At 47.6% G+C, this 24,226-nt stretch overlaps 2 protein-coding genes across 7 annotated transcripts in view; one reads left to right on the top strand and one right to left on the bottom strand.

The window, feature by feature from the left end:
- The window catches only part of CENPP (centromere protein P), a 116,055-nt gene extending 110,091 nt beyond the window's left edge, over positions 1-5,964 (bottom strand). The window contains exons 1-4 of one of the 2 annotated variants that reach the window (XM_064723916.1): positions 5,156-5,964; positions 3,860-4,004; positions 3,169-3,326; positions 2,728-2,816 (exon numbers count right to left, since the gene is read on the bottom strand). In XM_064723916.1, coding sequence (XP_064579986.1) covers positions 2,728-2,816; positions 3,169-3,223 — 144 coding nt within the window. In that variant the 5' untranslated portion in view covers positions 3,224-3,326; positions 3,860-4,004; positions 5,156-5,964. Of the gene's footprint in view, positions 1-2,727; positions 2,817-3,168; positions 3,327-3,855; positions 4,005-5,155 lie in introns of both variants that reach the window. The other variant, XM_064723917.1, reaches the window with a different exon arrangement.
- A 105-nt stretch (positions 5,965-6,069) lies between these two features.
- Positions 6,070-24,226, top strand: part of NOL8 (nucleolar protein 8) — a 24,637-nt gene continuing 6,480 nt past the window's right edge. Inside the window, exons 1-17 of one of the 5 annotated variants that reach the window (XM_064723921.1) lie at positions 6,070-6,089; positions 6,535-6,717; positions 6,859-6,921; positions 7,682-7,760; positions 8,042-8,189; positions 8,983-9,051; positions 9,353-11,179; positions 11,462-11,578; positions 11,893-12,012; positions 12,336-12,420; positions 12,737-12,881; positions 13,386-13,469; positions 14,047-14,321; positions 14,530-14,656; positions 15,104-15,174; positions 15,838-15,920; positions 16,231-16,313. In XM_064723921.1, the coding sequence (XP_064579991.1) occupies positions 6,579-6,717; positions 6,859-6,921; positions 7,682-7,760; positions 8,042-8,189; positions 8,983-9,051; positions 9,353-11,179; positions 11,462-11,578; positions 11,893-12,012; positions 12,336-12,420; positions 12,737-12,881; positions 13,386-13,469; positions 14,047-14,321; positions 14,530-14,656; positions 15,104-15,174; positions 15,838-15,920; positions 16,231-16,284 (3,486 nt within the window). In that variant the 5' untranslated portion in view covers positions 6,070-6,089; positions 6,535-6,578 and the 3' untranslated portion in view covers positions 16,285-16,313. Of the gene's footprint in view, positions 6,090-6,110; positions 6,128-6,186; positions 6,441-6,534; positions 6,718-6,858; positions 6,922-7,681; positions 7,761-8,041; positions 8,190-8,982; positions 9,052-9,352; positions 11,180-11,461; positions 11,579-11,892; positions 12,013-12,335; positions 12,421-12,736; positions 12,882-13,385; positions 13,470-14,046; positions 14,322-14,529; positions 14,657-15,103; positions 15,175-15,837; positions 15,921-16,230; positions 16,314-24,226 lie in introns of those variants that run through there. The other 4 variants (XM_064723919.1, XM_064723922.1, XM_064723920.1 and 1 more) reach the window with 4 other exon arrangements.

Below are 24,226 nucleotides of genomic sequence, written 5' to 3' on the forward strand. Positions count from 1 at the left end.
TTTTCACATCAATCCCACTTTAAGATTCTTCTCATATTCCAACACAATCTTGAGCTGCCACATACACCAGAAAATTAACATACAAGGTTTTATCTGTTCGTTTTGTGCTGGTTTTTTAATTTTAAACCTTATAGTTTTGTCTCAAAATATTGTCCTTTTTTACAATCGCTGTTACTCAGAAATATGTGTGGGTTAATAAAATTATTCTAAATTAATTAATAAGCTGTAAAAGAAGGAGAAAAGGTGGTCAGAGTAGAAATGAAGCCACAAAAGAAGTTAATTCTCTTTTCTATGCATTCTTGAGCACACCAAAGCAATGGATTCGATAACAGTGAATGAAAAAGCTTAAAATCATGGTTTGAAGAGCACAGAAATGCCTCACTTTAAACTTCTTTTACCAGGTCACTACAAGATGGGAATGGCAAGAGAGGGCTGCACACCCATCTCAGGACAGGAGCCCTGCTGACACTGCCACCACTAAAGATGGGAAAAGCACAGCCAGGCACTACAGAGATTGCTGCATGCACCAAATGACAGCAGGAAAAATCATTTCAGGTTCAGAGCACAAGGTTCAACAGGAGGATGGAGCTGTGGAGAAGCTGCCAGCAGTCACAAGCTGACATGCCACCTTCTGAAGGGACTGGATTGCCAATAGAGGGGTTACTGACATGCCAAAATGCCTTTGTGGGGCCAAATAAAAAGATTTGAAAGGAAATCTTTGGGCAAGAAAGAACCTCTTTTTAAATGATTGCTTTCCCAAAAGGCTCAGACTTGTTTTGGCCGATTTTCAAGCTCCTCTCCTCTCCTAATAATATCATGAAGCTGAGTTAACTCTGTTGTGACTTCACTACTAGAATAAATAGCTACAGTTAACAGTGTGAAAAAAATTATTCCTGACCTTCTGCTGCATACCAACAGACCTGTTACCTGCTGGGCACTTCCCAGAAACAGCTTTTGCTCCTCAGGACAGGTGAAACTGGTTATAACTGCACTACCTGGGCCATGCTAATGTCAGGACAGGTTATTTTGTATGTATGATGTACTTCCAGCAAGCAAAAAAAAAATCATGCAAAAATCAGCTCAAAATTATACTTTTACAGCTGAAGTGAGGGTTTTTGAGTATACATACATCTGGTATTCCCTATCCCATCAGCATTCAAATAGCCCAAATTTGAGACATTAGGCAGCCAAGTGCTGCCTCTCAGTGGTGCAGTGGTTTAAGCACCAAAACCATCAGCAGTGAATTTAACACCCAGTAACCCCTCTGAGCCCCAAAGATGCCATCAGGCTGCAGGAGATGCAGCTGAGAAACATTCTAAGTGCAGTTTTAGACAAGCAAATGTAAAGAGGCATCATGAAGATCACAAGTTTTAAGTCACAAATGGACTTCAGAGGTTGCTCATTCAGCTGAACTCTTGCAGTTTCAAAGGATAAAAATCCATGTGGGGCTGCCTAAATATTCAATTCCCAAATTCATACTATGGAATAGCAAGGACATCTTTACTGTTCACTCTCAGTTCTATCTCATTAAATAAAAAAAAACCCCACCTAACAACTTTAAAGCTGAGGTGAAAAATCAAGTTTTCATGATGTTAGAAATACCATTACAAAGTACAAGTGTAAGAAAAATGCTATTGCAAATTAGGGTAGAAACTGTTTTCCTTTGCTTAGCATCTTGAATTCTGTGCTAAGAATAGAGTCTTATGAAAGAGCTCCCTCCCAGAAAATCTGCAATCATTGGTGTAACTTGTGGCACTGCTGCAATGACTACTCACACTAACGAAGCACACACAAATATAATCAAAGGAAAAAAAAACCAAACCCAAATCTGTTGGGAATTTAGCTGACTAGAGAGACTGGAAAAGTATAAAACCATGGCTAATTCCAAGTCCTGCACCTGCACAGATAGCAGTGTCCTTGGGCCTAGCTGTAGTATGATAACAAACAGTGAAAGAGACATGAGAAAAGAGAGGTGTAACCCCTAAGGAATGAGGAAGAGTTAATGCTATAGTTTAACCAATAGATTGTTTGGCTTACAGAATATTCATAAGCTTATTATTTGCTGTATAAGTGTTTGATACTTTCTTCAATAAACTGGATCGGACTGGACTGGACCTGTGTTGAACCATCTGGTGTCCTGGTCCCCTTCCTTCAACACAAATCAACAAAGAGAGCTGCTGAAGTTTGTAGTGGTTTAGCTTTTGCTGTTCCTTCCAGAGAGGTAACATGTGGCATCTTCCAACGTCCAGAATAAGGTATGTGCCAATAGAATGTGCTGTGTGGGATGAAAGCTGTGCTGGGCCAGGCCCCAGTGGGCACCTGGCAGAGCTGGAGGACCCCAGGTGCTCCCAGGGCTTTCCCTCAGTGTCAGGCTGAGAGAGCGCCCTGCAGGGAGCACCCTTTGGGAAGGAACCTGGTACAGACTTGGCAGAACTGGGTTAACAGTTGGACTTGATCTTGAAGGTTTTTTCCAACCCAAATAATTCTATGGCAACCACTTTGTGGCTCAACACTAAACCTGACCTTCTATCTACCATCAACTACCTTGCTCAGATGCACACAGAATTCCTGAGTTGGCTCCAGATGTTAAAGAGCCAAAAGAACACACTGAATCTCAGATTAAACAATTGAGGCTTTCAGCTGGAAAAGGAAGCAGTGACATTGGTCCATTTGAAGTTTGGTTTGGTAGCTGTTTTTTTTTTTTTTTAAGCTTACATTGACCCTTACCTGCATTTCAAGAAGCTGGAATTCCACTTGAAAAGGTATGGAGTGACACTTCCCTGATAATCTGTGCTTCTGCACGGTCCTGTTTTGAGCTGTTATAAAACCAAGTTACAAAACAATCAATTACACTTCTATTCAATAACTACCGCATTTCTTCCCTTAGTTATATTTAAAGTACCCACTGTTACCACTCCTCATGTAAAGAAGTTTAATGTGCTAAAAAACACCACCAACAAACTCCACTTTCCCCCTGTGCAAAGCACAACAGTAGTCTGTCCCTTTCCCATGAAGGAAAGGACAATATTGACTCAGAAACTATTTTGTCAATGAGCCAAATCTTATTGTATTTCAAAGTAATTGTCTTTCTGCTAACAGGGAATTAGAAGAGAGGTTTGCAGATGAACTGCAACCAGTATGCTCAGTAAAGGGCACAACACTGCTTACTCTTTTCCACTGTTTTCTTGGAATGACTTGTGAAATGAAACCCAGTAAGTTCCATTAGAAATGCGAGATCTGTTTCTAGACTTTCAAGCTGAGCTTTCAGTTCTGATAGAGATTCATGTCCCTTGGTTTCTCCTTCAGTTTCTTCCTGGAGTGATTTTCTAGAATGGAAGAAAAAAAACCCAAAAGGTCAAAATACCCAGACCTAACATGTTAGTACAGCAACATCATTAAATAACAGGCATTAGTAATGGGATCTGATGGTTTTCAGACCCAAATCAGTTTCTAAGAAGTCAAGTTTCAGTTGGATCACATTGCTGGAAACAATAAACCTATTCTAACTTACATAAACTCTTTCCATTCACTGCCAGGTAGACACAGCTTTTATTCCAAGTCTGGAGGTGCAAGAGTCCATTTTGAGATATGTGCAAAAACATCCAAGAAAAGGGAGCTAAGATGCCTTTACTCATATAAGTGACTTTTTTTATCCATGGAGTTTACATTTACAAAGTCCTAACATCCCAAACAATTTTGACAAAGAAATTCTGTTAAAACCAGTTACAACATAAACATTCATCAATAACACGCATTCTTTCCTATATATTAAAGTCACTTACCACTCTATGTAAGAAGTTATGTGCTAAAACCCAACAACTCCACTTCATTTTTTTTTTACAACAATGAAAAAACATACATTGCCTCAGATCTCTCTCAGAAAAGAAGGCGGATTCTTGTCGCATATCTTCGTACTTTTCTGTCAGCAGCCTTATTTCTTCTTCCAGTGCCTGGATTTCCTTTTCATAAGCTTCAAAATCACCCTCATCCATTTCTCAGAATCACTGCATAAAACAAAATAAGGATTTTTCTCAGGAACACTCAATTTTCCAAAATCACAAATATAACATTAGGCAACTGCTTGAAGATACAGAGCACTGCAGAGACAGAAGCTAAATCAGGGATCTAATGGAGTCAGAGGCTTTAAGAACCTTTTTAATTAGTCATGATTTGATCCAGGAGTGCACTCAGCTGTTTCACATTTGCTGTAATAGAACAACAAAAGGCTCCACAGGTGAAAACCAACTGCAATCAGAGATGAAAAGAGAACCAGCTCTGGCCAATTGCCCTAACGACTCACCTGGGCAGACAAGGCACAGCTGCTCCTAACACAGTCTGCCTTCAGAGTAAGCAGCAGTACAGAGGCACTCACTGCAAACACGTTTCACCAATAATTTAAAAAATAAACCTCAGTTTTCAGGAAAAATTATAATCGGACATTCAGCCTAGCTACAACACATTCAGAAGTTTCTGGAAGATATATGCAGCTCAGAATTAATGTACTAATACTTTTGACCAGGAAAAACCCAACTTTTAGTTTTGTGCACCCTACTCTATGTAGGGTGTTTAAAATGTTTTAAACCACCCCTGCTCTATGTGGGGTGCAAGTTCCACACTAACATTGTTCAGTCAAAGGGGATGAGGGGGAAATTACATTTTATTTGTTTATTTCCTAGGAAGCAGTGCCTTTATAACACACATAAGAAAACAACATTGAAAGCACGCTTTGCATTAGAAACTTGTTTTTTTTATGTGAGTAAAGGAAGCATATGCAGTTAAATAATCACCCAGTCATCACCACATTTTTTTGAACTGGATACGGTGAAGAAAGTCACAGTCACAATAAAGAATATGGTATGAAAAAGAAAAACATTACCACAGCCAGAACGTTACCTCAGGTCAGCTGATGCCTCTTTTAACAGCAGTAACAGGAGACATAAACTACTTACAGCTACTTAAACTCGAGGATTTCATTAGGCGGCAGAAGACTCAAACACTAATTACGACTTCAAAGATTTTATATCTAGAAAAAAATACCTACTCTTGAATCAAGTAAAAGAGAACTTTTACAAACAGTTCTCCTCCTATATATCACACATGTATATATTTATAAATATTTGTGCATTAACATCACATCTTTCACATTTTTACCTACCTGCCCGTTTACAGCTCCGAGTATTTGACTTTATGCTGCCACAGGAGGAGGTAGGAAGCGCTTTGGAGCGTTTGTGAGAACCGAACCGGTGCGTTCCGTGCCCGCTGCTTCCCTGCGGAGTTCCGGACCGTCGCAGGGCGATGCTGAAATCGCGACTCCTCCGAGAAGCCGGGGCTGACCCGCGCCGAGGCTCGGGGGTGACAGAGGTGCCCCGGGGGCGGAACGGGTGTCCCAGCAGCGCAGTCCGGAGCCCGGGGAGCCCCGGCAGCCGGCCCTGAGAGAGGAGCGGAGGGAGCCGGCGCTGAGGGGAGGGCGGTGAGCGGTGGGAGCGGACGCTGAGGGCTCCGAGGGGAAGGGAGCGCTCAGTCCCGGCGCTGAGGGCGCTGAAGGGAAGGCAGTGAGCGATGGGAGCGGGCTCTGAGGGGAATGGAGCGCTCAGTCCCGGCGCTGAGGGCGCTGAAGGGAAGGCAGTGAGCGATGGGAGCGGGCGCTGAGGGCTCTGAGGGGAATGGAGCGCTCAGTCCCGGCGCGCGCGCGCCCCGCACTTTTCGAACCGCGCGCCAACTCGGAACCCGGGCGCTACCACAGCTGCTGCCCAGCGGGTGGCGCCGGCCGCGCCTTCCTTCCCCTCCCTGTCGAACAACAGCCGCTGGGAGATAATTCCCGAGCTCTGTAGCATAAATAAAAGTTAAAAAGCCTTGCTTTGTCGGCTGTTCCCTTGTTCGCGTGCTCCGGAAAACTCCCCCGCTCTTCTTCCTGGTCTGTCACTTTCAAAGCGTCCGCTGCCACAGGAGCCAGCCCCCGTGCTCCCAGCACACCTGACCGGCCGGAAACAGGAACCCAGCGGAGGCGAGCGGCCGATCAGAATCCAGCGGCACCAGGAGGCGGAACCCTTTTTTTCGAGTGAGGGCTGGGAAAAGTTGCCGGGGGGAAGGTAAGGCGGTGGCGCTGCGAGGTTCGCACATGGCGGCGGTGAGGCCGGGCCGGGGACGCAGCCGGGGCCGGGGGGTCCCTCAGGGTCGGGGTCCCTCGGCATCTCCCGGGAGGGGAGGGCTGGGCTGTGGGCTGTTCCTGCTATAGGGAACACTTAGGTTGTACTGTAAAGAGCGGTTTGCGTTTAATTCTCTGTGCTGTGTGTGCATCTGCCCTTATGCTGTATGTGCCACATTTATGTCGCTCAGTTGTAGCATTCAGTTATATGGCTTAAAAAACCCTGAGCTCCGGTTTCCTGCAGCAGGGTTTGCTGTGTTACCCACTGCAACTCAAGGAGTGCTCTGCCCATAAGGTTCTTCTTGGTTTTTAATGCACTGATTTGTCCCCGATTCGCTGTTCTAATCGCGTTAATTTGCGTGCCGCTGAACTGTTTTGTCTCCCCGCAGAGGAACAGAGGGTGTGTTCTGGTGTGACACCGTGGCTTGGCAGCATGGAGAAGGAGAAGGTTTCCAAACGTCTCTATGTTGGAGGGCTCGGCCACACGGTTTCCAAGGCTGAGCTGGAAGAAAGATTTGGCAAATTTGGGCGTGTTTTGGAGGCAGAGATTATTACCAGGAAAGATGATCAGGGTAACGGCTTTCTTTCTGTTTTTAAAAGTTATTTGCTTTTCTGTTTGGAGCATGAAATGGAATTTTTGCTTTAGGGACACTTCAGTTTTAAAGGAAATGATGAAACTACATCAAACTAACTTAATGTTTGTCATTGATCAGGGAATCCTACGAAAACTTTTGCTTACATCAGTGTCAACATTTCTGATGCAGATCTGAAAAAGTGTAAGTACTTTTTTGGGTTTTTTTCCTTGGCTATGTTTTTGAGGCAAGTTACATTGCTGATAGCTCATCTCATGTTGTCACATCCAGCTGTGGTCATGGTAGAGCCTCTTTCATTTTCCTGTCAGGTTGATTTTATTTTCTTTAAGCTGCAGCTTTGTGGAAGCTGCTTTGCTGAAGTTTTCAGAAATTGCTGTGAGCAGATGGAGAAGATCCCTTGTGGCTGAAGGAGGTGATTTGTGAGTTCCAGAGCCTCAGGGAATGGTCTGCATGGAAGGGACCTTAATGATCATCTCATGATGGATGAGTCCATGGCAGGGACTCCTTCCACTGTCCCAGGGGCTCCCAGCCCTGTCCAGCCTGGCCTGGGACACTGCCAGGGATCCAGGGACAGCTGCTCTGGGCACCCTCTTTGTTTGTTCTAAGCCTTTCGTGCCTCATGAGCTTTCATCAGATCTATGAACGCTGAAATTGATTTCTGTGAGAGGACACCCAAAGGAGATGTAAAGCTCCTTCTGCAATGTGCCCTGGCTCTGGGGAATGCTGCATTGGGCACTTCTGAAGGGAGAACTTCAGCTTTGGCTGTAAAGCTGCTGGTTTATTTGGATTTTGGCCCTTTCAGATGCAGCCCTGACCCAAGTGGGCAGTCAGGTACAAAGTGGTGCTGAGGGAGCCTCAGGCTGTCATACAGGGAGGCCTGGTGAACTCTGGGAGTGCTTTTTTTTGATGTAGAAAATATTCATTTCCCACCTTTGTTTTGCAGGCATGTCAGTTTTAAATAAAACAAAATGGAAAGGGGGGACTCTGCAAATTGAGTTGGCCAAAGAAAGCTTTTTGCACAGGTAGAAACCAATATTTTATGTTGTTGCTAAAACTGCTTTTTTTCTGCTTTTCTGATAATGTCGTGGCTGTAGTTTCATTTTGTACACTCCTATTGTTTCAGTTTTGACAGATTCTCTGGGCTGTTGCTTTACCTTTGATGCTGTAACAGGTTTTGCATCCCTGTTCCCTCAGAGGTGATGGGGTGAATCCCCTGAGGGGGGGAATTGCTGTTCTGTGGGAGGGGATCCCTGCCAGCTCCAATCCTGCACCTTTTCCATGGCTGATGTGCTTTCTGGTACAGGCTGGCCACAGAGAGGGAGGAAGCAAAGCTGCAGAAAGAAAAACCACAGAGAAATGACCAAATGTGCCTGTTGGAATCACTGAAACAAAAGGGAGTTGTGGACTTCCACATGAGAGCAGTACCAGGTACAGAGGTGCCAGACCATAAGGTATGGTGGGGTAGATGTACAAGAGAAATAAAACAACAAAAAGCAAACTCATTGCATCTAAATTCATGCCAAATTTATGATTTATGTAAAGAAACTTCATGATTAAGAGTGACAGTCCAAGCTGTGGAAAGTACTCTGAGGAAATAGCTCGTGTGTGGACAGGAGAGGGCTCCTGTCATTCTTTGCAGTGAGTGGAAATTACCATGGTCATACTGTCCACTGCCCTGTTCCTCATTGATACTGGGAATATGCTTGTGTCACCCTTAAAAGCTTCTAAAAGGAATTATTTCCATGCACCACACAGCTTTTGGTGGCTGGGTTGGGCTTCAGCACAGGATCAGGGTCTGCCCATGCAAATTTAGGCAACAAAATTTATGTTTACTACACAGTTTTCAAAACTTTGCTAAGCACAGAGTGGTTTTGGAGGGATTTAATTTTTTTTTTTGTGAGAAGGGGGAAAAGAGCAAAATAATAGTGATCCTGTCTTTGTAGGTACCCTTGTCAATTCATAAACCAGAAACACGGTGCTGAAAACACTTGTAAAGAAATTGAGTTCTTTATTATGTCTCTTTATTTGTAGGTTGTAGAAATTAATTTTTTTGGTTGGTTTTGTTTTGTTTTTGAGAAGGCTGGTCAAGGTGCATGGTAGGGTTCACTAGAGAGAATAAAGAAAAAAGAATTAATCATATGTGGTTCTTTATTGTGTTTTTGTTATTCAAGAATAAATATTTGTTTTATTTCAGAGTTACTTTTACTCCTTTTTTTAACATTGATTGTTTTTCTTTTCTTTCAGAAATGGGTTGTTGGAAAATTTGGCAGAGTCTTGCCTATCCTGCACCTCAGGAATCAACAAAAAAATAAAATATCCTTTTCTGATTGTTTGCCCTTGAACACAATTCCCTTCCTTCTTTTGTCTTATGGGAAAACAATTACTTGACAGTCCTAATTTTTACCCCTCTGTCAAGCTTGATTTACTGAAAACCCTGCAGTAAGTTTGTGTGACTTGAGCAGTTGTTTCACACTGCACTCAGTTGCTTAAAGCCTTATGTTCATAGCATGAGAAAAGATTCTTTGCTGTCCTTCCCTGCAGATTTCAGCCTCCTCATAAAGCCCTGGGTCTGCTGGAAGAACTGGGGCCTTTGAGATCCTTAACTCGTTCTCACGTGGTGAAGTACGACCCCTCCAAGTACTGCCACAACCTGAGGAAGCTGCAGGCAGAGCTGGCACCTGCAGCCCCTGTGGCCCAGCTCACCTGGAGCCTGCCAGGGGGCGATGGCAGCAGGAAGAGGAGAGGAGAATCCCCCAGGAAAGCTCCAGGGAAACGGAGGCAGCCCCTGGATGGAGCAGCTCTGCCCTCTGGCTGCCCCTCACATCCCAGACACACAGACTCACCCCAGCTCGGGCAAAGATCAAAACCCAAACCTGCTGAGGAGCTGGAATTGTCTCCAGCAAGGAGAGTGGATGGGAAAATATCTCAAAATGCTAATGGAGTTAGAGCCAAAAATAATAGCAGTTTTTCTGATAGTGACATTGATTCTGAAGAGGAGATCAGAGCAATGGTAAAGAAAGAGGCACAAAGACAGAAAGCTGAAAATGTTGAGACTGAAAGTGAGCACTTGGAAATTGTTGGGGATAATTTTGAATTAAAATACAGTAGCCACTGGTCCTTAAGCAATTCAGATGCCACGAAGAAAACTATCAAAGGAAGTAACAAAGAGAAAGAGGCTATGGAATGTGATAATGGTTATGATTCAGCAGATACAGATGAAATTATTGCTGAAAGTAAAACTCCAGAAGACTCGAAACAGGGGAGGAGGAAAAATAAAGAAATATCAGCTAAAAAAAAAAGTGGTTTGGTAAAAAGCTCCTCACTGAAACCTTGCAGTTTAAAAGAAGAACACACTGAAGGAAAAGGGAAAGGCAAAAAATCCAGAATTGCTGCCTTGCAGAGTACAGCAGAGACATGTGACAGTGACAGCTCTTGTTCAGAGTCTGAAACCAGCTCTGATTATGAGTCCATGATGCAAAACTGTTACCGCCTAGACCTTACCTTGGATGACTTAAAAGCACTGGCCACAGAAAACACTGGGACACCTGCAGAGGGGTCAGGCAGTGAACAGAGTCCTTGTCAGACCAGTGCTGCTGAAGATAATCCCAAGGGTAATACTGTAAATAAACCAAAACTTTCTAAATCTCACCCTGCAGTTAAAAAAACCATCTGTCCTGAAGATGTGCTGGCTGATATTTTAGCAGGGGAGGAGGATGCTGCTGAGGAAAGCTCCAAGGGACAGAATAATTCACATTTGAAATACCAGCCCTTCAGAGGACTAGGGTCCCTTTGTGTAAAAGAGTCAAGTAAGGACAGCACTGGCTTAAAGAAGAAGTCTGTAAAAAGTTTGGGAGGTGAAGCTTGTACATCTCATTTTGGGGAGAAGTCATCTAAAAATCAGCCAAAGGACCATCCCTTGAGTTCACTTGAAGTCAGCAGCAAAAAGAGACACAAAGTGCCTTTTGAACACCATGAGGAACTGTCAGCTGATGCCTCCTCAGCAGCTCAGAGCCTTCAGCCTGGTTCCAGGCCTCATTTGCAAGGGAAGAACAAAGATGTGAGTTCCAAAGATCAAAATTCAGAGCACAGAGCTGCTGCTGCCAGAACTGCTCATGGTGATGGGAGCAGTGACATGGACAGTGATGCTGCAGGGGCCCAGGAGCACCTTAAACAGCAGCTGAAGAGCCCAAAACTGCTTTCCAAACCATTAAAGAGGAATACAAGCAAAAAAAGCCCAGAATGTGAAGGTAATAAAGGTGGGAATGAGAACACCAGCCCTCGGGAAGATAAGGAGCATTGTCTTCGAGCTGCTGCCTCAAGGGAGCCCAGTACAACAGAAAAACAACTCCAGGATAACCAGAGGAGACTGGCAGCTCTGGAACAGAGACACAGAGAGAGGGAATTACAGAAGAAACTCATTCAAGGAGCTCTTTCAAATCTGGTAATTACAACTTCTACCTGAATAGTACACAATACAAGGAAGAGGGTAATTAATACGTGTGGGATAAGATGTTTTAAAATCATAATCTGGAATTTCTAATGATGTTGCCAGTTTTCTTTTCAGAGTATACAAAATGCTGCATACCCCTCCCTGCAATACCTGTAGAGTTGCAACAGGAATAGTGGGTTCCTCTTTTTGTGTCATGAAAACATCTTTCAGATAGTTGTGTCTGAGCACAGCAGGTATTTGATGTGTTTGACTTGACAGCTGACTCTTTCCTAGGACAGGCAGCCAGCAGGACAGCACAAACACATCATATTCGATTCTGATGTGGAAGATGAAGCTGAAGTGGATGAGGTGTTGAAAAAGGATGGCAGTTTGGGAAATGGGCATGGAGAAGTAAGTGTTACTGGGAAAAAATCAGTATGACGTAATCAGAAAGCTGAATTTTTATACCAAACTATCTCATATTGTAACACCTGTGTTTCCCTTTGCATGGGTATTTTGCCTATGGTTAAACTCAGTAGTTGTAACTGTAAAGCAGAATTGTACAAGGTGTGTGGACAGGTAAGATTTGAAGCACAGCGATCATGAAGGGAGCTGCTGCTTTTTCAGCTGAACTGGAGAGCACATGAACAAAGTTGGTACTGATTTACATTGTCTCATTGATGTGAACAGCTGCTTTTCTCTTCTTTTCTGTTTGTGTGACAAAGGATAAGGCAGCTCCCAAACCTTCAGGCAGACTGTTTGAGAGCAGTGAGGATGAGCAAGAGGATACGGATGATGAGCGATTCAAAATTAAGCCCCAGTTTGAAGGCAAAGCTGGTGAAAAAGTGAGTGAAGCCATTACTGTAATTTAGTTTTCCTCTAGGTCTCCATAGCACCACTTCAGGAGAACATAATTTGTGTCTTTTCATTCTTGCTGAATATGATTTTGATGAACTTAAACCAGAATTCCCATAAGGAATGACATAATGTGTGGTGGGGAGTGGGAGGAGTTTCTCTGACACTGTCATCTTCATATACAAAGAAATTACTGAGAAAGGCATCAAAAGCTAAACATAAAGAGTTATGTTGCCATTGTTATAGTAAAAAAAAAGTTACTGAATTATGACTTTCTTCTCCAGTGCTTAATGCATCTGTTTCATTTGTTCAGCTCCTGCAGCTGCAATCTCGCTTTGGCACCGATGAAAGGTTCCGAATGGATGCTCGATTCCTTGAGAGTGACAGTGAGGAAGAAGGTAAAGCTGATCACTTTTCCTGGTTACTGCTGGCCACAGGACCTTCCAGCAGCCTTTCTTGCTTTACTGGGATCTTGTGTAGAGCATCTGTCAGTGGCAGGGTTGCACAGTTGTTAAATCAATGCTCTGACTTTGCCATGAAACATTTCTAATGAAAGGTTTTCTACAGTGCAAGGCAGGAAACCTTCAAGTAGCTTCAAGATAAAAGGAAGTGATGTGTTCATAGGTGTGAGCTCTACTAGTGCTATAGTAAATGTTATGCATCCCACATGACAGGCTTAGCAGAGTAAATAGAATGTATTTCTTTTTCTCTTAGCAGAGACAAACAGCGTAAAGGCAGATGAAGAAGAGGAGCTTGCTGCAGAGAAAAAGAAAAATCTTCAAATACTGGGAAGCCTCCTGAATATCAACCTGGAGCAGCCCAAGCCAAATAAAACAGCCACAAGTGTGAAGAAATTCAAGTATGAATCATCTGCTATCAGTAAAGAAGGAGATTTAGGAAGGCTTAGGAAGGAAGTGGAAAGATCCTGAAATCTTTGAATTTTGGAAGATGGGCATAAAGGGTTCTTGTGTGTTGTTTTGGCTTTCTTACTCCATTAGACTATTTGAATCTATGCAGTGTTTGATACTAGAAGAAATATATCCACATCTATATGGATAGCTGTATTTATGTAGCTCCTCAAGAGATGATCAAGTGCAGGTCCTCAATACATAACAAAAAAGTGAGGGCTGTGTTTAATCAGAAGCATCACAATTTGATTAAATCCACTTCTGCTAATATGTTCCCTGACCCAGACACTGACCAGAGGGTGCTTTCTAACTGCCAGTTACATTTTGGATCAATTCAGACCTTGTTTGGTAAAGGAACTAATGTGAATCTTGCTCTGACTGTAAAGTTCTGAGGTAGCTTTCATTTGGGCATTTAGATTGTACACTGATGTTTCTTTTTCTTTCTATTTTTATAGAGATATTAATGCCCTCCGTTATGATCCAACAAGAGAGGACCATGCAGTTTTTGAAAGGAAACCAAGTGCTACAGAAAAGGAGAGGTAGTATTACAGCTCGGTAACTAAGTTGTGTTCCTTCCCATGGAAAGATGGTAATACCAACAGACTGAGTTTGAAACCATGCAGATTGATCTGATTCTGATTTAGTTCTCTCTCCGGTTGCTAAAATCAAGATATAATAGGAACTCTGACTACTAAAACCAACATGTAGTGTCATCTTTCCTTCCTAATCCATCTACTTTCTGGATGCCATTTTCTGTTCTCACTGAAGGTCAGAAAGGTCAATTCAGGACCTTGGAGATTTGCAGGTCTGTGGGAAAAGCTTAACAAATCTATACTAAAGATTTGATCAGATTAGGAAATCTGTGCTACCCTGATTTCTGTGTAACGGTGTATTCAGTGAAAAGTCACTTAAGGATGTGGCTAATTAAAAAGGACTCTTGTTCCTGCCTTTACACTCCAACCCAGATGTTTCCCCACTGCTTACCCTTGATAATGAACCACTCCTTAATGGGCTTGGATATGCTTAGGGAGACATTCAGGGCAAGGTGGCTCTTAGGGAAGCTGTGTCTGAAAAGGACGTGTGCTGTGTTGCTAACCTTGAACAATCTCATTTCAGTAAAGCCAAAAGGAAGAAGAAAGAAGAGAGTGAGACACTGCCTCAAGTGTCGGAACAAATCTATTATGATATTGCTGCCGATTTGAAAGACTTGTTTGGATCTTCAAAGAAAACACCAGAAAAGACGGAGGAAATACCCTGGGACAAAGAGCATGCACAGGACTCTGCCCCAGATGACCATTTGGGACCTTTGCCTGATAATGACGCTGCTCAGGAGACGACTTCTTTCAAGTTTTCCTTCTTTGGAGACACAGAGGAGATGGGCATCAAGGAAGGTAAGACCAAAATGTCTCAGACCCTTGAACAAAGTAGAAAATACTGGAGCCGAGATGTAGCTTAGAAAATCTGGCAGGGTCAGATTCTGTCCTTCCTAAATCTCTCTTCTCCACTGTAAGTATTTCACGTGAAAGGAGGAATTTTTCCTGACGAGTAGAGCAATAATCTGGTTTTGGCTTTTTTTCTCTATTGGTGCTGTCATTGCAGAGCCTTACACGCTTGGGACAATAAAGCCGGTAAAAGCCACATGGCAAGAGGATCCACGTTTCCAGGACAGCAGTTCTGAGGGTGACGATGAGCCTGAGATGACAGAAATCGAACAGGACCAAGAAGTGCAAGTTGCATTTCTCTTTGTTGTCTACTTGGCTGTAGTAGTTGGATGCTGTGGGAATATTAATAGCAGCACTCAGGGAATGGGAAAGTGACATTGCACACCTCTGAGCAATGAAAGTCATCTTGGAAAACCGTTGGTGCTGCACAGAGTCAAAACTCCCAGCAGCCCATTGGATGTGAATGTGAATATGGAAAGAAAGAGTAGAGCACAAGAAATTAACTGGGTCATTTTGGTTTGACCAACTCCAAACTGAGTTTGGCCAAAAGCCCAAGACACAGTCAGTTTTCTCTTTAAAAGAGGGCTTTGTAAAATAAAATCTCTATTCGGTTCCTAGGGAATAAAGCTTTTCAATGTACGCCATTTCTCTGAAGCACTACAGGATTAACTTGTGTTCATGGAATTTGATAGTATTATTTGGGATGCTCAAATCCCTTTGTCCTTTTCTAGGTTTCTTTCTTTACCCCGCACAGAAAGTGCTAGAGCTTTTTTCTTCTCCAAAGATGATGAACGCCTAAGAGGTATGACAGAATTTCTTTACCCCTTTTTATATTTTCTTTTAATGGAATTGAGTGAGGAGGAAAAAACACTGCCTAGTTATCAAAGTTTTCTAGTCAAAATTTGCCACCCTCACTTGTGATCCAAGTTGTGGTAGAATCTTGTGAGAAAGTTCTGGTAAAATAAAGGTCAAGCAGATTTCTGGCTTTCTTTTCTTCCAGATAATTGCCTCATAGGAATCTGGAACTTTAGAGTTTACCAAAAACTTAGTAATTTGACAGGTTACGTAGACATTTTGGTTTCTTGCCAGTGTATCTTAGTGAACTGCAGTCTTCCAGCCTGATTGACAGGGTGTGTTGAAATGGAGAGCTCAGGCCTCAGCAGGCCTCAGTTCTGGGGGAAGAGGTGGCGTGCTGGTGCTGAGCTTCTAATGCAACAGCAGCAATTTCAGTGCAATTCAGATTGCAGCATGGTGAGGAAAAGTGCTGCTGCCTTTGATTGTTCTTAGCACAGCAGGCTGCAGTAGGGAACATTTCTGCTGGAGCCAAGGTGTGGTGCGGGCAGGAGAACAGGAAGGATGTGAAGAATTGATTTCTGATTTTAGTGCTGTGTTGGACATGATTGTTAGAAGCAGCAGCGCAATCACAAGTGTTTAAGGCTATTAATTGGATGTTTCTTTTGTGCAGAAGGCCCAAAGTTATTCTGTAGATCTGAAGAGCTCAGTGAAGAAAAAGAGGGTTGGGAAGACAGACGTAGATTATTGCTTGAGGTGAGTATGGAACATCTGTTCCCTGGTAAGTCTAGGTGAAAGCTGAGCATGGGGAGGGATTGCAGGTATGAATGTGCATGCAAAATTAATTCAGGACCTCAAGAAGTACTTGAAACTTTGTAATGACCAACTACTAATGTTTTTTATTCTACTGGTGTGTATAACATCATGTTGTGTTGTCCAGTTAGGTAAACCACTGCTTCCCTGTATGTTAAAGCAGCAGCTACTTAACTGTATGTAATGAATGTATTTAAGAAATACAGTGAATTCAGAAACTTCTAATACTATGTTGTATATTTATCATTTTCAGGAATGCAGGAAGAAGCACAAAGACGCCAAAAGAAAAGTGAGAGCAAAACAATAAATTTTCTTTCAGAGACCAAAAGCTTTTCCTTTTTTTGTTCCTTGAAAGTGTTGCCAAACAAGGTTACTGTGAAAATGCTTTCAAAGGTCTGACAGGGATCAATATCAGCAAAGGCTGTTAGGCCGTGTTTGGGAGCTGGGGCTGAGGCTCTGGTGCCCTGGGGAGCCACGGGAAGGCTCCAGGCCTGAGTGTGCGGCCAGGCCGGGGCCATTGAGCTGCAGCCCATCCCTGGTGGATGCAAGGGCAAGCAGGAATGCCAAGGGACCCCAGGGCCGGGCCAGGCCAGGCCAGAGCAGTGTCCCCAGCCCTCCAGGAGCGGATGGGCTCTGCCAAGCCCAGCCTGGGCACTGCCCCTGGCCCAGAGCCCCAAGGTGTGGGCCCCTCTGGTCCCTGGGCAGCCACGTCCTTGCCCTACTTTCTCCTCCTGTTGTCAGGTTGAACTGACACTCGGCCTGAGCCCAGCATTCCTTTTTGGGGCCAAGGGAAATCTCTGCTCCTGCCTCTGGCACAGGGTGCTCTGCCAGCAGGTCAGGGAAGGAGACAGCCCCGGAGAGAGGCATGAGCAGTGGAGGAAAGCCAACATCACTGCAGTCTTGCAAAATGGCGCCAAGAAGGAGCCAGGAAACTGCAGGCCCAAAACCCTCAGCTCCACCCCCAGAAAGGTGACAGAACAGCTCCTCTTGGATGCCATCTCTAAGCCTGTGGAATAACAGGAATGGAAACCATGCTTGACCAATCCATAGCCACCTGTGCTGCAGTGACTGGCTGGGCTTGTGAGGGGAGAGCAGTGGCTGTTGTCAGCTGGGACTTCAGCAAGGCTTTGTCCCTGCCTCCCATAACAGGCCCCTGAGGCAGCTCAGGGACAGTGGGGCAGAGAAGTGGACAGGGGAGCTCCAAACTCAGGTAGCTGTGAGCTCAGGGGCCGTGCTGGGCCCAGCCTTGTTTGCCTTATTCCCCAGGGACCCGGCAGAAGGGAAGGAGCGCTCCCTCAGCGTTTGCTGATGGGACAGAACTGGGAGCAGGGCCTGAGGCACCACAAGGCTCTGCTGCCCTTCAGTGAGACCTGGACAGGCTCGAGAGTTGAGCAGAGAGGAACCTAATGAAGTTGCACTGGGAAAAGCCTCTAGAAGAGCTTCAGGCTTTGTAATTACCAGGCAACAGAAGTGTTTTAGTAAAGTGGAATCTATAACCTTGTCTTGTAATGTCCAGTAAGGGAAACCACTGCTTCTCTGTATGTTATAGGACCAGTTGCTTGTGTGTATGTCAAGAAAATCTTTGATAGAAACATAAAAGAATTCAGAAACTTCCCCTGATATTATTTTGGATTTTCATGTATTTCTGGAATGCCGGGTGAAGTGTAAGGATGCCAAAAGGAAAGTGAAAGCAAACCAATAAATCTTTAAAAACTCAGAAGCCTCTCCTGTGTGTTCCTTGAAGAAGTTGCCAAACAAAGTCACTTTTGCAATCCTTTGAAAGAACTTATAGGAAAAAGCATTGGCCAAAAGTGCTGCCCTGTGTTTCTGAAGAGCAACAAGCATTTTGTGTTGATGCAAGGTCTGTACCAGGGTTTGGGTTTTTGTGTGTGTATGCTTTGAATGTGAGTCTTTGCAGGACTATTAATAATTAGACCATGTACTGAAGAGAACATGTTACTGTGTTGTGCTGTCCAGTGCTGAAGAGGGTTGAGACAGAGCAGGTAGCTCTGTGTCTGTGTGAAACTTGCATGAGCAGCACGGGAGCAGTGCCCAGGGCCTGGAGAAGCAAACGGGTTCGCGGTGCTGAGGACAGGGTGTCCAGAGCTCGGGATTGTCCGGCCAAGCTCCTCTGGCTCCTTGTGCTTGGAGCCCTGGCCGGGAGCCCTGCAGAGCCCCGGGTGCAGCTTCCCAACTTCCCCCTGTGCCTCCTCCCTGCCTCCAGGGTAAAGGCACTCCCTGGCATTGCACTGGCTGTGCCTCCCTCCTAGAGCAGTGAAGGGATCCTTTCCCAGCCAAGGTGGCTCTCCCATGGAGACAGGAAAATGGACAAACTCCTGCTGCCCCAGCATCAGGCAGGTGCAGGGTGTCCCTGCCTGTCAGCCCCTGCCCTGCTTCCCAGAGATGCCACTGATTGTTCTAGAAGTCATGGATCTGGATTTCCAGGAGCATGTTTGCAAAGACACGAAAGAGAAAAATTGACAAGAATTGTTTGTGCTTTTCTTGCTGAGTTTTTCCAATGTATTTTCTAGTAGGAAAGCATGGACCAAACTGGCAAAGTTCATATAATGTAGGAAAAGCATCCTCCTGTATTTGACTTGAGTGGAGGACAGTTGCAAGCTCTCCTGTCAAATGTACACAGAAAATTCTCAGTGCATTTTGTGTCTTTCGACTGAGTCCGTATAAAAGATGACGATTCTCAGAAGCTGAATACTAATTTTTCCATTTATATGAAATGTGAAAGTTGTTAGTTCATAGGATGACAGATAACTGAGGTCTGGAGGCAGCTGTGGTGGTGTCCAGGTTTATCTCCAGTACCCAATGGTGATCAGCAGCAGCATCAAAGCAGGTTCATCTTAGTTTTCTGCAGACAGGTCTTGAGGAAAACATCAGTTCACCTAGAGCAGGGTTTGAATCCCTGCAGTGCAGGTGACTCCGCACCGGCTCTCTGGGCCACCGCCTGCCAGGGGCAGGAGCAGAGATTTCCCTTGGCCGGGGCCGGAGCCCTGGCGTGGCAGTGCCTGAACAGCACCTCCCTGCCTACAGTGCCACCCTGGATGGCTGCCCCAGGGCCTGGCATTTGACCCTGCACTTGCTGCAGGTGTCCTGGCCCTGCTTCCACCCTGAGCAAACGCTCGGAGCCATCTCAGAAGCTCGGGTGCCCGAAGGAGCCACCACAAGTGGTTGCCAGGGACCTGAGGCCATGGCTGCCCCGATTTTGGGTACACGGCTCTGATGTCAGAGTGGCCATTGTGACCTGTGCCACCAAGGCCACAAAAGGGGACGCTGGGCTCAGGCCGAGTGTCAGTGCGACCTGACAACGGGAGGAGAAGGTAGGGTGCGGACGTGGCTGCCTAGAGACCAGAGGGGCCCCACACCTCGGGGCTCTGGGCCTGGGCTGCAGCCTCACCTGCCTCTCCCTTCCCAGAATCAGCGGAGGAATAGCCAGGACACTGCGGTGTTCCTCAACGTGACGACGGGAGGAGAAAGCGGACAGGAGCAGGGCTCACGCAGGCCTGAGCAGGGAGTAGAGCCTCGTGGCTCTGGGCCTGTTCTGCAAACTCCCCCCCCTCTTCTTTCTCCCACAGACAGAGAGTACCTGCACCTCGAAGCGACAACGTCCCTCGAGGACACAGACGCAGGACAGACAGCCGCCATGTCTGAGAGCAAGCAGGAGGGCCCTGGAGCCAAGGAGCCAGGTGAGGGCAAAGCAGCCCTGTGACAGCCTGGCCCAGGGGCTCTTGTGGCAGCAGGCAGCGTGGGGATCAGAGTAGAGGCAGGGGGAGGCAGGAGCTGCTCGGCCATGCCGGGGCTGGGAGCCTCCTTCCTGCCCAAGTGGGGCCCAGCTGGGCCAGGGGGCAGCTCCTGGGACAGCCGTGCCCACAATGGCCCCTGCTCTGCAAGGCCTCCAGCCCTGCCCATCAGCCAGGCAGGGACAGAGCAGCCTTGGGGCCGATGCTGCTGCAGGCTCAGAGCCCCACAGAGCTGCTCGTGCCCGGTGCCATTGGCTCTGTCCCCTGCAGCCTGCATGCTGTGTCGCCGTGCCGAGGCTGACCCGGACATGTGCGGTGACAAAGTGCACAAGGGTGGGCTCTGTGCCCACAGGTTCTGCATGGTGAGTGGCTCCGGGCGCTCCGTCCACCATTGCAATGGGCAGCTCCTGCCGCCCTCTCCTCATCAGCTCCTCCCCTTGCCTGCAGCTCTTCGCAACTCTACTCTTTCGGGATCAGAACCGCCACGTTGGACTGATGGGCTTTCTCCCTCGAGATGTCCTGATTGCAGTGCGGCGGGCGGCACAGAAGGTGAGCAGGGAGATTTGTGCCTGGCGAGGTTTGCCAGAGCTTAGCCCAGACAGCAGGAAAGAAAGGCCGGCCCAGCAGCCGGGACAAAGTCTGGCTCCCAGGAGCTCTGGAACAGAGGCCCTGGCACAGGAGCCTCCCTCCTCCAGCAGGCGGCTCTGTGGGCTGGGAGCCGGCAGCGGCCACGTCCTGCGCCCTGCCCGGAGCCCTGCGGCTGCCCGGGGAGGCCTCGAGGCTGCTGCTGCTGCTGCTGCTGATGCGGCTGCTTGGCTCTTTCCAGCGCTGCTGCGTCTGCGGCCAGAGCGGGGCAACCATCATGTGCTGCGTGCCGGAGTGTGACAGATGGTTCCACCTGCCCTGTGCCAAGGAGGGCGGCTGTGTCAATGTATACTTTATTCCGTTCAGGTACCTCATCTCTCTTTATAGCCACCCCTGGGGAATGATCCGGCATTTCTCACTTTCCCCATCCATTTTCCTCCAGGTCCTTCTGCCCTGAGCACCGTCCAGAGCAGGAGGTGGAGGCGACTCCTGAGCCGGACACCGTTTGCCTCATCTGCCTGGAGCCTGTGGAGGACAGAATGACCTTCACAACCCTGGTGTGCCCAGCTTGCAAAAGGGCCTGGTTCCACAGGGACTGCATCCAGGTAGGAGCCCTCCCCTCAGCGCCGGGGCACAGCAGGTGCTCAGCAGCAGCAGCGGGGCCTCGCTCACCCTGCCTGTGTTTGCCCTGCAGGGACAGGCCTTGCGCGCTGGTGCTTTGTATTTCCAGTGCCCTCAGTGCAGAGACAGTGGGGAATTCCCTGTTGAAATGCTCATCTTGGGGATCCAAGTCCCCTTCAGGTTGGTGTCCTTCTGCCTGACCTAGCAGGCAGGAGGGTGCAAGTGCTGGGCCAGGCCCTGCCCCAGGAGCCCTGGCCCTGCCCTGTCCCATGAGTCTGGGCTTCAGCTTCACCCCCAACTTGGAAAAGCGCTGGAGAAACAGCTGGGACACCCTGGACCTCCGTGAGGGAGAGCAGCAGAAATTCATCATCTCTTCCTTTCTCCATCAGAGACCCAGCATGGGAGGACAACGATGCCTTCGCAGATCTAGGAGTGAGGCACGGGCAGTGCAACGCCAGGGATTGCCTTTACCCTGGAGGCAGGGAGGAGGCAGAGGAACAGGGGTAAGTTGGGAAGCTGCACCTGGGGCTCTGCAGGGAACCTGTATCTCGGCAAGGGCTGTAAGCGGGAAGAACCAGAAGCGCTTGGCCAGACAACCACGCGCTGGTACACTTTGTTCTCAGTGCTATGAGCTTGTTTGCCTCCCCAGGCCCTGGCAATTGCTCCTGTGCTCCTCCTGTGCTGCTGAGGGCACCCACAGGCGCTGCTCTGGCCTGACGAACAGCACACAGAGTTGGGAGTGTGACAGCTGTGCTGGGCTCGGAACATGTATGAGTCAAAGTCCCCGGTGTCCCTGGGCTGGGGGCAGTGCCCAGGCCGGGCTAGGCAGAGCGCAGCATCCACTGCTGGAGGGCTGGGGGCACTGCTCTGGCCTGGCCTGGCCGGGGCCTCGGCGATCTTTGACATTCCTGCTTGCCCTTACAGCCACCAGGGATGAGACAGAGCTCAATGGCCCCAGGCCGGCCAGAGAGTCAGGACTACAATCTGCTCATGGCTGGTCAGAATCTGAGGCCATCAGCCCCAGCTCCCACAGCCCTGTGCCGTTGGTGGTGGTTTCCCCGTCTCCATCTCCAGAGACGGGCAGCCACAGCAGGCCCCACCACGCAGCATGGCAGCAGGCGCTGCCATCTTCTTCACTGGACACCAGCAGCAGCAGCAGATCAAGGGCAACACGCAGCACGTCCCCTGACCCCGAGGACAGGGTCCATTCCAGACGTGCTGGGCCCGGCCGCAGGCGAAGCTGCTCTCGCCGGCAAAGTCGTGCCCAGAGTCCACCTGTCCGGTCCAGGAGTCGCCGTGACAGGAGCAGTGGGACAGGGCCAAGGGCTGAGAGGCCCAAGCAAAGGGAGACACCGTCACGGACATCCCCCAGACGCAGGCGCTCCCGCCAGCAAGGCTGGGCCCAGAGTCCACCTGTCCGCTCCAGGAGTTGCCATGACAGGAACAGAGGGACAGGGCCAAGGACTGAGAGGCCCAGGCGAAGGGACACATGGCCAGGGCCATCCCCCAGACGCAGGCGCTCCCGCCAGCAAGGCTGGGCCCAGAGTCCACCTGTCCGCTCCAGGAGTGTCTGTGACAGGAGCAGTGGGACAGGGCCAAGGTCTGAGAGGCCCAGGCGAAGGGACACATGGCCAGGGCCATCCCCCAGACGCAGGCGCTCCCGCCAGCAAGGCCGGGCCCAGAGTCCACCTGTCCGCTCCAGGAGTCGCCGTGGCAGCAGCAGCAGGACAAGGCCTAGGGCTGAGAGGCCCAGGCGAAGGGAGACATCATCGGGGACGCCCCCCAGACGCAGCCGCTCCCGCCAGCAGCGCCGGGCCTCGACTCAGACTCTGCGGTCCCGGAGTCGCCAGGACAGGAGCAGGAGGACAGCAGCGAGTGCTGAGAGGCCCAGGCGTAGGGGGACGTGGTCGGGGACATCCCGCAGGAGCAGCCGCTCCCACCAGCGACGTCGGACCTCAACTGGGACCTCCAACAGCAGCGCGTAGCGGCGTCATCTTTTCTTTCTAGGCCGTGTGTTCCGTGCCGGAAGTGAAGGTGAGAGCGGTCAGTGCAGGGACCCTGAGATGTGCAGCTCTGTGAGCAAACCCTATTAGCTCTTGATGTTTCTACTGGCAGGAAGAAGTCTGGGCTAAATACCTTGATTTCTGTGTAACGGTGTATTCAGTGAAAAGTCACTTAAGGATGTGGCTAATTAAAAAGGACTCTTGTTCCTGCCTTTACACTCCAAGCTCAGATCTTTCCCCACTGCTTACCCTTGATAATGAACCACTCCTTAATGGGCTTGGATATGCTTAGGGAGACATTCAGAGCAAGGTGGCTCTTAGGGAAGCTGTGTCTGAAAAGGACGTGTGCTGTGTTGCTAACCTTGAACAATCTCATTTCAGTAAAGCCAAAAAAAGAAGAAAGAGAGTGAGACACTGCCTCAAGTGTCTGAAGACAACTTCTACAGCATTGCTGCGGATTTGAAAGAGGCCTTTCAAAGAACAAGCCAGAATAGATGGTATTTCCTCCGTCTATTCTGGTTTCTTCTTTGAAAGACCTTCAAAGAACGAACCAGAATAGACTGAGAAAATACCCTGGGACAAAGAGGATGCACAGGACTCTGCCCCAGATGACCATTTGGGACCTTTGCCTGAGGACGACGCAGCTCAGGAGACGACTTCTTTCAAGTTTTCCTTCTTTGGAGGCACAGAGGAGTTGGGCATCAAAGAAGGTAACAGCAGAACCCTTCTAACAGTGCCATTGCTAAGGAAGAGCTCCTGGCAGGCACTGTAGGGCAATATGGTGTAAAGAAGGTCAGGATGCAGGGCATTTTCAGCAACAGAAGTCAGTAATTAGGCAGAAGCATTTTGATCTTCAGTTCTGCTTGCCAGGGCTGTGGTAGATTATTGAGAGGTGCCTCGTGCTTGCATCTCAGGAATTCTGAAAGGCATGCTTTGAGAAGGCATTGGGGTTTTTGCTGAGGGGTGAAAAAGCTTGTTCTCATGCCCTGAATTCCTCAAACAGGGAAAAAGGTGACACACCAGTCATATCAAGTTTCATAGAACCTCACAAGACTTTTAAGGAAATGTGTGTTAATGTAGAGGGAGGAGCAAAGTCCGAGAGCTGGCCCCAAGATCCATGAACATTCTGTTTGTTACTGAATTCTACTCTTGGACCTTTAGAAAAAGGAAATGGAATGACACATGATCATTGGGGTGTCCTAACCTTAGATAAAATGAGGCCATCTGAAATGAAGATGAAACAACATTAACTCGAGTCCCAGTCATGTAGGAGAGAAAAGAAACCCCG

Source organism: Zonotrichia leucophrys, chromosome 12, assembly GCF_028769735.1.
Source record: "Zonotrichia leucophrys gambelii isolate GWCS_2022_RI chromosome 12, RI_Zleu_2.0, whole genome shotgun sequence".
Lineage (NCBI taxonomy): Eukaryota > Metazoa > Chordata > Aves > Passeriformes > Passerellidae > Zonotrichia > Zonotrichia leucophrys.